At 41.5% G+C, this 15,508-nt stretch overlaps 1 protein-coding gene across 1 annotated transcript in view; it reads right to left on the bottom strand.

Moving 5' to 3' along the window:
* TRDN (triadin) overlaps positions 1-15,508 on the bottom strand; it is an 865,465-nt gene that overhangs the window by 419,277 nt on the left and 430,680 nt on the right. Inside the window, exons 11-12 of the mRNA XM_078647890.1 lie at positions 6,423-6,464; positions 3,367-3,408 (exon numbers count right to left, since the gene is read on the bottom strand). Coding sequence (XP_078504016.1) covers positions 3,367-3,408; positions 6,423-6,464 — 84 coding nt within the window. The remainder of the gene's footprint in view (positions 1-3,366; positions 3,409-6,422; positions 6,465-15,508) is intronic.

The raw sequence follows: 15,508 nt of genomic DNA, 5'->3' as shown, positions 1-15,508 counted from the left end.
AGTGGAGGAGTTCCCAGTTCCGAAGGCCACCAGACCGGAGACCAAGACGGAGTTAGTTCGCCAAAAACCATTACCTCCGTCTTGTCGGAATTTAACTTTAAGCAATTCTGGTTCATCCATGTGCTGATGGCCTTCATGCCTTCCTGAAAATTCACTGCCACTGCTTCTCCATTTTTGTGTATCTCCAGGACCAGCTGTGTGTCATCGGCATATGATGTTAACCCCATACCGAATGACTTAATTACCCTCGCCAAGTCCGACACGTAGATGTTAAAAAGTGTCGGACTTAGCGAGGAGCCCTGGGGGACACCACAAGGGAGAGTGAAGTCAGGAGAGCAATAACTCCCCATCTTCACGGACTGTACTCTATTGGCCAAAAAGGATGCCAGTGTTGCTCTGGCCCTGCCCTGAATGCCAAAGGCGGCGACACGGTCGATCAAGATGGAGTGATCGACCGTGTCGAAGGCCGCGGATAAATCCAAGAGTATCAAGATAGCTGCACCGCCCCTGTCCATGATTATCCTGACCTCCTCTGCCGCTTTTATCAGAGCAGTCTCCGTCCCATGGCCCTTCCTGAACCCAAACTGCGTGTTGTCGAGTAGATCATTCTGATCAATAAAGGTCGACAGCTGTTGGTTCATTACCTTTTCAATTATTTTTGAAGGGTAAGGGAGAGAGGCAATTGGACGGTAGTTTTTAGGCTCTAGAGGGTTTAGTGCGGGTTTTTTTAGAAGAGGTGTAACAATTGCCTTTTTCCAGATAGGGGGATACACACCTGTCTGAAATATGGCATGACAGATATTGCTGAGTACTGGGGCTATTAGGTCGGATACTGATTTGATGATACGTGGAGGGCATGGATCCAGTGATGATCCTGATTTAACAATATTTATAAGCTCCACCATGGACAGAGGTGGCAGAAAAACCTCAAAGTTTGGTTTTGGTGACCGAGGGGGAGTCTCCGGAGTGGCTGAATCGATGGTCGTTATTTTAGTAAAGTTGTCGAAGATATCCCTAACCTTGGCCTGGAAAAAGTCCGCTACCTTGTTGCAGAATATTTGGGACGGTTCAATTGGGGGGGGGCAGGAGGATTAGCTAGGTCTTTTACCACCTGATACAGTTGTTTATTTGAGTTGAGAGCACGTTCTATTTGTGTGCTATAGAAGGCGCATTTTTCAACTGTGATCAACTTTCTGTAGCTAAGCAAGGCATTCTTATAAATTTCTCTATCGATGTTATCATAATTCCTGCGCCAGCGCCACTCCAAGTTTCTGCAGCATTGTCTTTTGAGCCTTAGTGACTCCGAAAACCAAGCCGCAGAAGGTTTGGTGCGATTTGGCTGCGTTTTTTTATTTGGTACTAAGTGGTCTAATGCCTTAAGTAGCCAGCGTTGATAGTTCTGGGATGCTTCGTGAGAGTCGAGTGTATCTTCAGGTGTCGTGGATTCCAGGATGTCATGTAGAGCAGTGACATCGATATTTTTCCAGTCGCGACAAAGGATCGGAGGGCATGTGCTGGCAGAGGGGTTCTTATGATACTTAACTGAAATTGAAAATTTGACAGCTAAGTGCTCCGTCTAAGTGAGTGGGAGCACTGTAGAAATAGTAATGTGGGCGTTGTTAGTAAATAGACCATCTAAAGTGTGTCCTGCTTGATGGGTAGCTGAATTAACCTGCTGTTCTAGGCCAGCGGCCAGAAAGTCAGAGATCAGCATATGCGAGTCCTTATCGTTATCATTCTCCAAATGGAAGTTAAAATCTCCCAGTATGGTGTAGTCCTGATTGGCGGCTACTGGTTCTAATAAATGATTAAGTGATTTCAAGAAGAGTGTGCGTGAAGTAGGTGGTCGATAGAGGAGAGTTCCTTTAAAAGTTTGTGTAGGAGAGAGAAAGATCGTAAAGGCAAGGGCTTCCGCGCAATTGTAATCGAGCGGTTCAGTTTTTATGGCTAGCTTAGCTCGGTGTATAATAGCTAGCCCCCCCCTCTTTTCCCTGATGATCTGTCTAGTCTTGTAACTTGATAGCCATCTGGAGTAGCGATGTTAAAATCCGGGCCAGATGCGAGATCTGCCCAGGTCTCGGTAATAAACGTGACGTCATTATTTTGACTAGTTATTAATTCCGCGACGTCGTTCCTGTGTTTTATGAGGGAGCGTGTGTTTATAAGTACGCAACTTATGTGTTTAGTGCTATCGTCTCCAGGAGGTAAGACAGAAGAGTGTTGGAAGAGGGGTGATGTGGTCGTAAAAGCGCAGTTAGCACAGGCGTTGTAAGAGAGATTATACAGTGACCCAAAATCAAAGTGGGTACACTTCCTGTCATAGAATCTATTTCCAATACTCAGAAGCTGTGATCTAGAGTAGGTAATTACCTTCAGTGTTTGTTGGGGAATGTTGTGAACAGGGGGACTGGCACACAGCACAGTCCCAGCGCGGACTGGCGCAGACTGGCACCCCTTTGGCACGGCTTCGGCGCGGAGACGGCGCTCCCGCTGCGCTCTACTGCTGCGCTTCCGGGTGGCCATTTTATGTCCTGAGCCCCGCCCCCAACTGAAACACTACCTCTATTCAGATTGGTGAGCCAGCGCTGAGGCACAATGGAGCTGACCCTGCCCTCCACACAAACGGCACAGAGCCGCGATGGAACGGGGCTAAGGGTGATAATATTAAAACAATAGTGGTAAGTTAAAAGCGGACTTTAAAAACATACAATTAGTTAATCAATTGCATCAAATGAGAAGTGCGACCTAGGACCCAAATTCCTCAATACGCGCCTAACCTTTTACACCCCCACCCGCCAACTACGATCGTCCAATCAAGCCCTCGCCGCGATTCCACGCATCTGAAAACCACCATGGGAGGAAGATCTTTCTCCTACTTAGCGGCCAAAACCTGGAACTCTCTCCCCACCCACCTCCGCCTTACACAGAACCACCTCTCCTTCAGAAAACAACTAAAAGCCTGGCTATTTAATAAATAACGAACCCCCCCCCCCCCTCAAGCGCCTTGAGACCCTCCGGGTGAGTAGTGCGCTATACAAATTCTTTACTTACTTACTTACTTACTTACTAATACCCTTACCTATTCCGCATTTCAGAAATTGCAACTTATAATTGGAAGAATTCCCTGCACCTTGGAATTACTTATTCTTGAAGAATCAGTAATTTCCAGCTGCAGGAATTTCAGCTTTCATGTGTTGGGCCAAAACATGTACTTGGGCCCCACATGTGTTTCTTAGAAAGATAAATTAGCCTGAGATTTATTTGTAGCAGGTTTTGTGGTTCTTAAGGAATTAAAGCCAACACTTCTCAAAATAATTTAGGACGTTTATATTTTTCCCGACAATGCCGTGGGGAATCAAAACTCACCTTTCGTCTTTTCAGGTTTCTCAAGTCGGTCTTTGTGAGTTTCTGAAAATGAGAAAATAAAGAAAACAATTTGAATTGCACTAACATATTTAATGAAAATTTTGAAATATATTTGTATTGCTTCCAATGATCTCATTCCCACATGCTAAAGTTACTGTGTTTTTGCTTTCATAAGAATAATAGGTTTTATTTTTTTACATTTGATTAATACTTTATAATTTAATTGTGGGTTATTGGGTTTGATGAGGTAGAGTTTGGGAAGTTTTTAAATAATAAATAATAAAGTATTGTTTTTTATTTTTTATGTTAAATAAATGCTTATAATGGTGATTAATTTTGTAAGTTGAATAACTGATTCATTGTTATTCTAATTATTTGAGGGCATTTCATGATTTTTAATACATACTTTATAGTTCAACAGAAAATTATGTGCAAGTCACATTCCATTGACTTTGCAGGAGAATGGGGAGGGGTGTTATTTAAATTATATATATATTTGACAAGTTCTTTGTTAGGTTAGTTAGATAGCTAATTGGCAATTAATTATGAAAATGTTTGTTTATTTGTTTAAATTATTTGGTAATTATTGTTACTTAATACATTAATTTAACAATAACATTTATTAAATGTATTATATATTTATTTTTGGTTTATGTGTATGTGTTTCATTTAATTATTTTCTTAATGTTATTATAGTTTATTGTAATTTCTGGGGTTTCTGTTTTTTAATTTGTTGAATTGGTTTTGTTTTAAAATAGTTTTTACATTTAATGTAATTTTTTGTTCATATAATTTTTTTATTATGAATATGTTTTAAAATAATTTTGTTGCTATTTATCTAATTATATGATTAGAAATTATTAGGATTTTGAAAGGTATATGTAGCCCTTTCCATGTCCAGCACTTTCCATGTTTTTGCTTATGATGGTATGGGTATAGTACATGTAACCCATCTAAAGACCACCGAAGACTCTTTCCCTACTGTTGCTTGGATTGAAATATGAATAGTAAATGTAACCCTGTCAAGTCCTAAGGTAATCTCTCCAAAGTCCATCACTTTCCCCACTGTTGCTTATATTGGAGTCGGAATAGTTAATATAAACTACTGTTTAGATTGGAGGAGGAATAGTAAATCTCACACTTCCAAAGACTAAGGGTTTTATTTTGACTGTGGCAGTATGGGAGTGGGGCTGCCATGCCGCCACCCTCCTCCCACATCGGCAAAGCCAAAATCGACCACCCGCCGGTTCAGACTTGAATACAGGTTGGGCGGTTGTGTTGCGGCGGTCCCACTCTGCTGCCTGTTTAAAGGCTTATAGGAGAGCCCTTACAGGCACTGCAATGGGAACACCGCAGCATGTTCCTGCACAGGAGGGACTGCACCATGTCATGCATTCCTTCCTGTGCAGGAGGTGGGGGTGCTAAAATACAGGGGGGCACAACATGTGCCCCCCTGCATGCACCCAATGCGCAGAGTCGAGGCCCTCTAAGTTGCCTCACCGCCATCCTTTCCATGGTGGTCTCACAGACATAGAAAGGATGGTGGTGAGGCAACTGGCAATATGCATAGTGGCGCTGCAGCGGCACCACCAGCATATTACCCTGCCTGACCAATGCACCACCACCGCAAAATCCACGATCCCTCGGCAGACGCAGTGATATATTTGTGGCCCAACTGCTAATGTCCTGTTAGAGCAGGCAGACCACCAGTCTGGCAGTCCGCTGACCCCCACTTCAGGGTCAATGGACCGCAAAACTTATAATAAGGCCCTAACACTTTCCCTGATTTCTCTTATGTGAGAGTAGTAATAGAGAATCTAACCCCACCAAAGTTCAGCACGATGCCTGATTTTGCTTATGTTGGAGTTGGAATAGTAACTGGAACGCCTCAACAACTCAACACTTTCCCTGCTGTTGCTTGCATTGGAGTGTAGGAAATGAATCTAACTCCTACAAAGTCCAACACTTTTCGTACTTTTGCTTAAATAAGAGTTAGATTAGTTAATTTGACTCCTATGAAGCCTAACACTTTTGCTAGTGTTGATTAATTTTTTGACTGCTGGTATTGTTTATTATTTTGTATTTTATCTTTATTGTTCATATTGTTTAAAAAAGAGATGACACTTTTTATCACTGCCTGATACAATTATATGATGTTATTATCATAGGTTTTCCAGTTTATTATTGTAAATAGATTACTTATCATGCTCAATGTGTTAATATGTAGATATGTTCACCTTTTTGATGATATTCTCTTTCACAATTTTTTGACAGAATATTTTGTGGTCTACATCACAGTTTGTAAACTCAATATTTGTGTACATTATATTTTTGACACAATAGTCAGGTGTCATTATATTGTTTTTCCCCATATTCTGTCATACAACTGGCTGGAGGCATGGGAAACTGCATTAACAGATCACCCACGTGCTAGGGCAGTATGTATCCATTTGTTTATTATGTATTCCAGTTACGCCATTAGGAATCATAGCCATGAGAAGTCAATGTGCACATGCTTATGTGTGAAGCACGGTCTTCCATGTGCATCACAGAACAGTTGCAGCAGCACAAATATGAGGACGACTAGTGAAAGGAATCCATAGATACACACCTTAGGTCCTCATTACAACTATCCTGTAATTCCAGAGGCTGCAGGTACCAATAGTTATCAAATGCATCAAGAATTGCAAGTGCTGCAGGAACACTGATCTCCTTCACTTTTCAACAGGTTAAGTCAGTTGAAATGTGAGTGGGGAAATTGGCCCAGAATATGAGGAAAACATGCAAAACTTGGTGATGAAACACTAATTGCCCTCATGTACTCCGCATTTCAGAAATTGCACCTTATAATTGGAATAATTACCTGCACCTTGGAATTACCCATTCTGGCAGAACAAGTAATTTCCAGCTGCAGGAATTTCAGTCTTTGTCTTTGTCTGCCTCATGTCTTTGTAGCAGGTTTTCTGGTCTTTAAGGAATTAAAGCCAACACATCTCCAAATAATTTATCAATTGTAAATATTTTTTCAGACAATACAGTGGGGAATCAAAACTTACCTTTCGTCTTTTCAGGTTTCTCAAGTCGGTCTTTGTGCGTTTCTGAAAATGAAAAAATTAAAGAAAACAATGTGTAATACACTAACATATTTTATGAAAATATTGAAAGTTACTTGTATTGCTTCCAAGGATCCCATTCACACATTCTAAAGTTAGTTTTTTTTATTTTTGCTTCGATGAGATCGGTAGGTTGGCACCTAGTGACCGATTCACAGAGAGTTTGTAATGAGTAGGTGGAATGTACTTTTGTAGCACTCTTACCATATTGCAGGGAATTAGGCTCACACCAGAAGTAATACAAAAGTGGCGCTTCCCTCATAGCAAAACCTTTTTGATTCTGGTCCAGATTGGCAAGTGTTTCCTGAATGGGTGCGTTAAAGACCAGATTCACAAACCTTTTCTGTGCCTAAAGCAGACATACATGTAAAAAAGAACCCTTCCTTGCTAGTTTATTTTTACAGAGTTTTATATAGCACAAACTTGACCCGAATCGGGTATCAGAGCACTTTACATACCACCGGGTGCGTTACATGAGTACACACTCATTTATTATTATTTTTCTTTAGGCATGGGAACATTAAGTGATTTTCCCAAAATCACAGGATGTTCAGCGTCGTTGCAGAGACTCGGACCCAGTTCCCCAGATTGAAGGGCGACCGCCCTAGTGAATTCAAAAGTTGTTTCATAAAGACAGTATTGACATACATGTGCAATCAAGATATGACTTATTAGAATGGAAGTTCTGGCAAGCATACACATGTTTTCCTCAGCCATACCTCTACCTCTCTCTTCTCTCTCTCTCTCTCTCTCTCCCACAAACACCATGCATTCGGACAAGCAGAACAGGAGGGCTAACTTTCTCATACCTAGGATCCACAACATTGAATGTGCTCCCGCTATACCTAAGGGCCTTCTCCTCGCTTCCAGAATTCTGTAGGAAGTTGAAGACCTGGCTCTTCAACTAAGACCTTGCAGATGACCTACACACCTGTTCCAGTGACTGGATACCCCTTGAGTGAATATTTGTGTTTTATAAACCCTTATAACATAACAAGTGACAGCAAATAGGTGTTGTCTGGTGTCTGTTGAGTAGCTCATTCCACTACAGTGAACAACCATGGGTTCAGACTACAAAACAACTGCAGAAACTACTATAAATGTAGGCAGAAGGTGAAGACCATTTTACATAAAATGGGACTACTTCCTGAGCAAATTAAAAAAGGATCAGGACCTTAAAATACTGAAGGGCCATATTGAGATCAGAAAAGTGAAACACATGTCAGCAAGGCAGATGAAAACATTTTGAATTGAAAGTTTATGAATAAGGCAATATAACCTGAAATGAGGGTAGATTACAAATACACATATGAAAATGGAAGTTCTTCTATATTTGTTTTACATAATTTTATTAGCATTTATATTAAAACATTCACACAGTATAATAACTATTACTAACCTACTTACCCCCAGTTCTTTTTCTTTTTTTTTTTAGTTTGATTTTATTGAAATAAGAGAAAAAAGGGAAAAAGGAAGGAGGGAAGGGGAGAAGAAACAGCAAAGGGGTATAATAATAATTACAACTTAACGAAAATTACAAAGTATAATAAACAAATATCACAATGAGCATGTGAAATATGAGCATGTACAATATAAAAAAGAGAAATAAAACGTTCTGCATATAAATAATGAAATGACATGAAATAAAAAGGCAAAGTAAATTCATGGAGGTTTGCGAACCTCAACAGAATCAGGAGCTAAGGAGGGGCAAGCAGGAGCGGTGGAAGAGAGATAAGAGACCAAAGGGAGCCATAAAAGGTCCCGCTTGATAGCTAGCGAGATGGGGGTGACATAGTTTGTATCCAATCGATGATGGAAACATACTGCATTCCACCAAGAACGATAGGACACATTGGCAGCACATTTCCAATTAGAGGTAATAGTGTGAAAAGCAATAGCAATTAAGAGGTCTAGGAGTTGATAATGACCAGAGGACGGAGGAAGGTCAGGAGACAGGGAACCTAGAAAAATCAAAATGGGGGAAAAAGGGATTCGGAGGTGGAAGATTTCCTGAATTTGGGCCCAAATGGAAATCCAGAACTGGGAGATGTGTGGACATTCGAAAAGCATGTGTTTAAGATCAGCTGAGGGAAAAGGGCACGACCAGCAGATGGAAGGAGTATCAGGTGAAAAACGTGAGAGGGAGAGAGGAGTAAATAAGGTTCTATGATAAATAAAATACAAAGTTTGGGTGGTATTAGCAGCTCTAGAGGTCTTATGAAGTTTACACCAGATCTTATCCCAAAAAAGGATGGACCAATCCTGAGAGAAATCAGATTCCCATGTAACTTCAAGCTTAGATTTTGTCCTATCTACTGAACAACGAAAAGAATTGTAAAGAGAAGAAGCGGAGGGGGAAGATTCTAGCAAGGAGGAGGTGGTCTGTCGGTCAATAGGTAGATCATATGAGGGAGGTAGAGACTGAAGAAAGGAGATGAGAACAGGTAAAAGTGAATCATATTGAGAGCGGGTGTTGGAAGGTAAGTGAAAGGAGGACTGTAATACTGAGAAAGATAAAGGAACACCATGAGAGAGTAGTTGAGAAATCCAACATAAACCACGTGAGTCCCAGACCTTCCAGTAGATTGTGCGATTACGAATTTGAAGACGAGAGTTTAACCAAATAGGTTGATCATGAAAAGATTGGGAGGAAGGAAAAGATGAAGACAGGAAGGGAAGGAAAAGAGTGCGGCAATGAGAGATAATCGGAGTGCGAAGGCGGGCCGGGCAAGAGGTGAAGGATAAAACTTCACGGAAAGTGAAGGGAGAGATGAAAGAAGATTCCATGGACAGCCATACTGGAGGATAAAAGGGGGGGACATCCGAGAGCCACCGAGCGGTTTGTTTCATAGAAAAAGCTCGATGATACTGCCTAAAGTCCGGAAAACGGACACCGGAGTGAGTTTTATCTTGTCGAAGGGTCGCAAGAGCGATCCTGGAGCGTTGACCGCGCCAAAGGAATTTCAAAAGCAGAGAATCAATTTTTTTAAAGTAAGAAAGTGGAATACGTATCGGGAGCATGGAAAGGGTGTAAAGAAGGAGGGGAGAAAGCATCATCTTGATAGTATTAAGGCGCCCCCACCAAGACAAAAAGAGAGGATGCCAACGGGTGATATTAGTATCCAACTTTTTAGTAAGATAAGTAAAAGTAAGCTTAAGAGTGTCCGAGAGAGTAGGAGCGAATAGGACGCCTAAGTACTTAATTTTGGAGGGTTGCCACGAGAAACCGGATTGGGCGAAGTGATGATGGAGGCAGAGAGAATTTAGAGGAAGAACCTCACATTTGTCAACATTCAATCGATAACCCGATACCACAGAGAAGGAGGAGACTTGTTGGAGAAAGGAAGGTAGGGAGGATGAAGGGTCATAGCAATAAAAGAGGATATCATCCGCATATACCGATAATTTAACCTGCTGGGAGCCAAAATGAAATCCAGAAATGGTATCATCCTGACGGATTTTAGTAAGAAAAGGTTCTAGAGCCATAACGAAAAGAAGAGGAGAAAGAGGACAGCCTTGACGTACACCCCTATGCAGGGAGAAATAGTCGGAGGTCATACCATTAACAAAAATGGAAGCTTGAGGATTGGAATAAAGCAAGGAAATGAGGGAAATAAATTCTGGAGAGATGCCAAACCAGTGAAGAGCTCGAAACATAAAATCCCAACCAATCCTATCAAAAGCTTTTTCTGCGTCTAAGGATATAGCCGCAAAGGGAAGATTTAGACGGGAAGATTTGCTGATAATGTTAAGAAAGACACGCGCGTTGTCCGAAGAAAGGCGACCTTTCACGAACCCAGATTGTTCCGGGCCAAGTAGGTCAGGAAGAAGGGGATCCATTTGAAGAGCAAGAATCTTAGCTAATATTTTGTAATCCGTGTTAACGAGAGAAATCGGGCGGTAATTTTTGCAAAGAGAGTGATCCTTATCGTCCTTAGGAATCAGGCAAATCAAAGCCTGTTGAAAAGAACCGCTCGAAGCAGAAGCTGAAATAAAGGATTGGAAGAGAAGGAGGAGTTTAGGAAGGAGGAAAGAGGCAAAGTGGGAGTAGAACTCGACAGTAAAACCGTCGGGCCCAGGAGCTTTACCATGACGCAGTTTAGAAACTGCCAGAGAAATCTCCGCTAGAGAAATATCAAGATCTAATGAAGCGAGATTAACGGGGGAAGTAGGAGGGGAGGGCAATGCTTGGAAATAAGAGTCAAGATCAGAGGGTGAGGGAACGGATTCAGGGGTATATAAGACATCATAAAAGTTGACAAATTCAGAGAGAATGTCCTTATCTTTAAAACAAGAGACACCTGAAGAAGTACGGATAGATTCAATTTTCGTACGTTCGTTTCGGATTTTTAAATAGTTGGCAAGGAGCTTTCCCATCTTATTTTTACCACCGTAATATCTGGAATTGCATTTTAATAATATGTTAGAGGCTGCTTCGGTGGTGAATTTGTTGAAGGAGATCTTCGCTTCGATAAGACGCTTAAGGGAGGAATCGGAAGATGAGGAGTAATATTCAAACTCCAAGCGTTTAATATCTGACAGGATCTGAGCCGATTTAGCCTCTCGAAGTTTCTTTCGTTGCGCGACGAAGTTAATAATAAAACCTCTAGAGGCTGCTTTAAAGGAGTCCCAAACCATGACGAAAGATGAATCAGGAGTATGATTAAGAAGGAAGAACTCATTACCCCCAGTTCTAACCCCCTTAAATCAAGTCCATGCAACAGCCTCTATAGACACATATTCATTTGCTAGGTAAATTTCAGATCTACACATAATAATTTGCAGGGTACATTTCTACACAATCTCTCACACAGATTCATCTAGCAAGTATCAGAGCCAAGTCAATAAATCCTGTTGTCTTTTTACACCTAGTGAATCTTGGAAATCCCCCTAGCAGAAAGAGAGCTATGCATTACACCATAAATACAGGATGCTATCTCCCTCCAATGTTTCGTTAATAATTAACATGACCACACCATGTGTAACATTTCTACTCCTTGCTTCCCACACCTACGGCATGCCACAATTGTCTGATAAATCCAAGCTATTTTCCTCGAAGTTAGATATGCCCTGTGTAAATAAAAAAAAGAATCAATTTAAATCTGACATTTTTAGACACAGTGTTTGAATTTGCAAGGATGTTGGCCCATTCCGACTCTGGAAGTGGATGTGACAAATCATCCTCCCATTCTTCTCTAAGACCTACAAGGGGCATTATCATATTATTTCTAAATGCCTGATAAAGACTCAACACCACCATAATGCGACCCATTGTAGTACACAATTTTTGACAAGCAATGTGTAATTTAGGTGCTTCTAAACCTATACCTCAATGGCGACATACGTCAGTAATCCCTGCCTGATGTAATAAAAATTGCCCTCTCTGACCCTCATTAATGGCAGAAAGTTCCTTAAGTCTTAAATGGTATCAGCACCCCATCTTCATACAGATCACCTACCCTATGCACCCTATGATTAGCCCAGTCTGCTAAGCCTCTCAATCCCCCCCAGATTGATTTGTTGCAAACATCTCAAAGGCATGTCCAGAGATTAGGGCCTATGAGTATTAGTTCATTGGAGCGCACAACGTCAACAGTATCACACAAACTTCAATCCAGTGGCCATTCACCACACTGGTCCTCTGACAGGGGCCAAGAGTATTCTATACAATAAATTACAGTAAAATATTCTATACAACACGTATAAATCTGGTAACATCTCTAAATTTGCCTCATCTGGAAATCTTTGTGAATGAATCCACTGTATAAACCATTGTAACTAGGTTGCCAGGTAATATGTTTCCTCATCTGTTTTGACAAGAGCAGTAGGTGCCACATACAAAAGCTTAACCCATGTACTAAATTGGTTACCCAATCACATCTTTAAGAACACTTTATAAAGGAAATCCCAGTGAAGGCTGTCACAGGCCTTTTCAAAATATATTGCTGCAATCACCCTTTTCTCCTTTTCATCAAAATCAGATTCCATAACCGCCAGCACCCTCCTAATCTTGTGTGCTGCACTGATCTGCATGTATTAATTTTGACATTAATGATGATAAGCGCATTGTGAAGATTCTTCTCAGTTTTTGTAACCCAAATTTAACAGGGAAAGGGGGTAATAAGCGTGTACATCCTCTGGTGCTCTCTCTGGCTTTAACAACAGGATTTAGCAGTTGTGCAGGGCTTATGCCCTGCTTTGCTGGCTGCCAAATAAGGAATAACCAGCTTTGGACCCAACACCTCCATATAAGGAGAATACAATTTCACATGGAACCCATCCAACCCAGGAACTTACCCTCATCCCATTTGTTTTTTTGCAGCTTTCACTTCTTGAATACTTACTTACCGTCCTAAGTCTCTTGCCTCCTCTCCTGTATTCCTGGGCAAATCTACTTGCTCTAACTACTCATTAATAAACTGGGGGGGAAGATCCAATGGCATAACATATAAATCTTTATAACATTCTCTAAATCTTCTATTGATTGCCTCCTGTGTAGAGAGGTGTGTACCATCATCAGAATCTATCTCCAATATCTGGCTGCCCCTATTTATAGGGTTTGTGAGCCAGGCCAACAAAGTACCCACCTTGTCATGCTACTCATGCGCCCTTCTCATTTACTTTCTTTAGTCAAAGCTACCCAATGTTTCTGTATCTACCACTACTTGCTCTATACTGTCCCAAAGTTGTGGCTTTAAATCTGGCGTCCCTGGCCTTGCCAGCTCTCACAACACTTTCTCATACTTCTCAATCTCCTTCATATGGATATGCTTAACCCCCACCATCCCTGCAATTAAGTGCCTCTGAATAACAACTTTAAACACATCCCACTCCATCAGTGGAGCTGCAGTTGAAGCATCATTTTCCTGGAAATATGTTTTCAATGCCTCTCCTATGGCATTGCAAAACACAGGATCTTCCAAAGCCTCAACTCACAAGCTCCATTCCAGTATGTGTAATGTATGGTACTAATTTCCACCTTAACTCCTGTAGGAACCCACCCAGATCCGTATTAAAAGAATAGACTCCCACAATAGTCAAGTCCCACCCAGTCAAACACCCCAACACCACTACATACCTTCCATCTGGATCAATTAATTCATTGGTTTTCTGAAAAGGCACACCATGGCAAACTCATATCAAACCCCCCCTAGCGAAGCAGAATATGCTGTGGCATACAACTGGCCCTAGCATCTCTTGCGCACTGCTTCCCGTTCAGATGCTGAGAGATGTGTCTCTTGCAGTAGTGCATAATGCGCTCCCCGTTTTTTTAAACATGCATGGACTTTATAGGAATATAGTACTTTACTACTCGATGTATTACAACGCGTATTATTACAATGCAGTCGTTAGAAGGACCGTGTTGTTAGTACGCAAAGCATATACATTGCAACTCTTTACAACGACTTTCGCGCTGGACTTAGGAACAGTATTTACTATTCCTACTCCAGTTTGCACAACAGTAGGGAAGGAGTTGGAATTAATTTTCAATACCTCAGCTCCTCCTAGTGGAATTTGTTGTAAAGACTTGCGATGTAAATGCATTGTGTACTAACAATGAGGTCATTGTAACAACCGCATTGCAAAGGTATTGTGTTCTAATGACCGCGTTGTAAAGGTTTTTTGCCCTTTATAGCGTATAGTCATATTATTCAATCCCTACACATTTCAACTAATACAATTGTACTACATGTTAAACATTTTATCTTTTTCCAATTGTCACACATATGCCTTGCATAATGGACTAATATACTTCTAAACCTACATAACCCAAACTAAACTCCCCAACTCCCCAACCCCAGGACAAGAAAGAACACACTCCCCATCCAAACTTAATAACTCACACTTTCCATAGTACATATAAGGAGTTACGGCCATTCATCCGCCTCCCTGCCGCCCTTCACACCACCCACTTTACAATCACAATGCAGTCACCCAACCCATATTCCTACTTTTACAACATTGTTCTACTTATTGTGTGCGCTTCCCCCCTACTGAAATGTTATTGTATCTGCTCAGTTTGTCTAAAAATATCATCAGAAATGCCAGGTGTGACATGCAGCAAAAATACTTCTCTAGGAATAAGTGATTAAATATTTCTTTGGACATAGATCTACAAATGGAAGGATTAACAAGGATTTTTTCCCATTCTGCTATTGACCCCAAGAGCTTAAATGTCCCAACAGAGTGTGCTTACAGTCTGCATTTATGGTGTATTACAGCTACATGTAGCGCAATTTAGGAGTAACAAGTGTGATTTACGTAATTGACACTTCCAATGCCCCCATATGAAGTTCAGACATGGCAGTGGAAGCTCCTCTGGCTCCAGTGTTTTTTCACTGCAGGCTGCACTCAGTAGGCACTACAGTCTATCCGTGCGCAACCCTTTCAACTGGAGCAGCCGCCGTTCTGGTTGCCCTGCGTCAGAAATGCTGCAGTTATAGTTGCACTGTATCCAAGTAACTCGCTTGGTTGGAAGTGTCTATCCTCGTCTGTATAGGCCAACAGTGCAACAGGCAGCCAGTAGATGTAAGCAGGAGTTTATGTCTGTTTGGAGCTTTGGGAATGTTCCATACCTGGGATGTTCAGTCTCTTTCCTGGAAGCCTGTGCCTCTGCCTGAAATATTTACTAGAACAGTGGGTTCTGTGTACAACAATGGGGCCTACTAGATCAGTTGTCTCTGTTGCGATGCTCTCACTCAGTACCTATTTAGGAGATTTTTGCCTTCTCAAGTTCCATTGACACTTAGGGGGCATTTGCATTGTCTCGGAAACAGGACCGACTGACCGCTGGTCGGCGGTCCCAAACACCTGATTAGGATGCTACCAAACACTGGTTGGTTGCATTCCGACATTTCCCTATGGAAGCATGTGTTACGGCTGAAAGCCGGCCGTAGTACATGCTCTCATAGGGAAATGGGAGGTGGTGTTAATCCCTGCACCCTGTGGCAGGTACCTCAAGGTGGAGGATTAACAGGGGGCCCCAAAACACACTTTCCAACAGGGTTTCCATTTTGGAAAGGCCAACA

This window comes from Lissotriton helveticus, chromosome 6 (genome assembly GCF_964261635.1).
Source record: "Lissotriton helveticus chromosome 6, aLisHel1.1, whole genome shotgun sequence".
NCBI lineage: Eukaryota > Metazoa > Chordata > Amphibia > Caudata > Salamandridae > Lissotriton > Lissotriton helveticus.
Note: the sequence above shows the minus strand (reverse complement) of the source record. Positions and strands in the feature narration are given on the sequence as shown.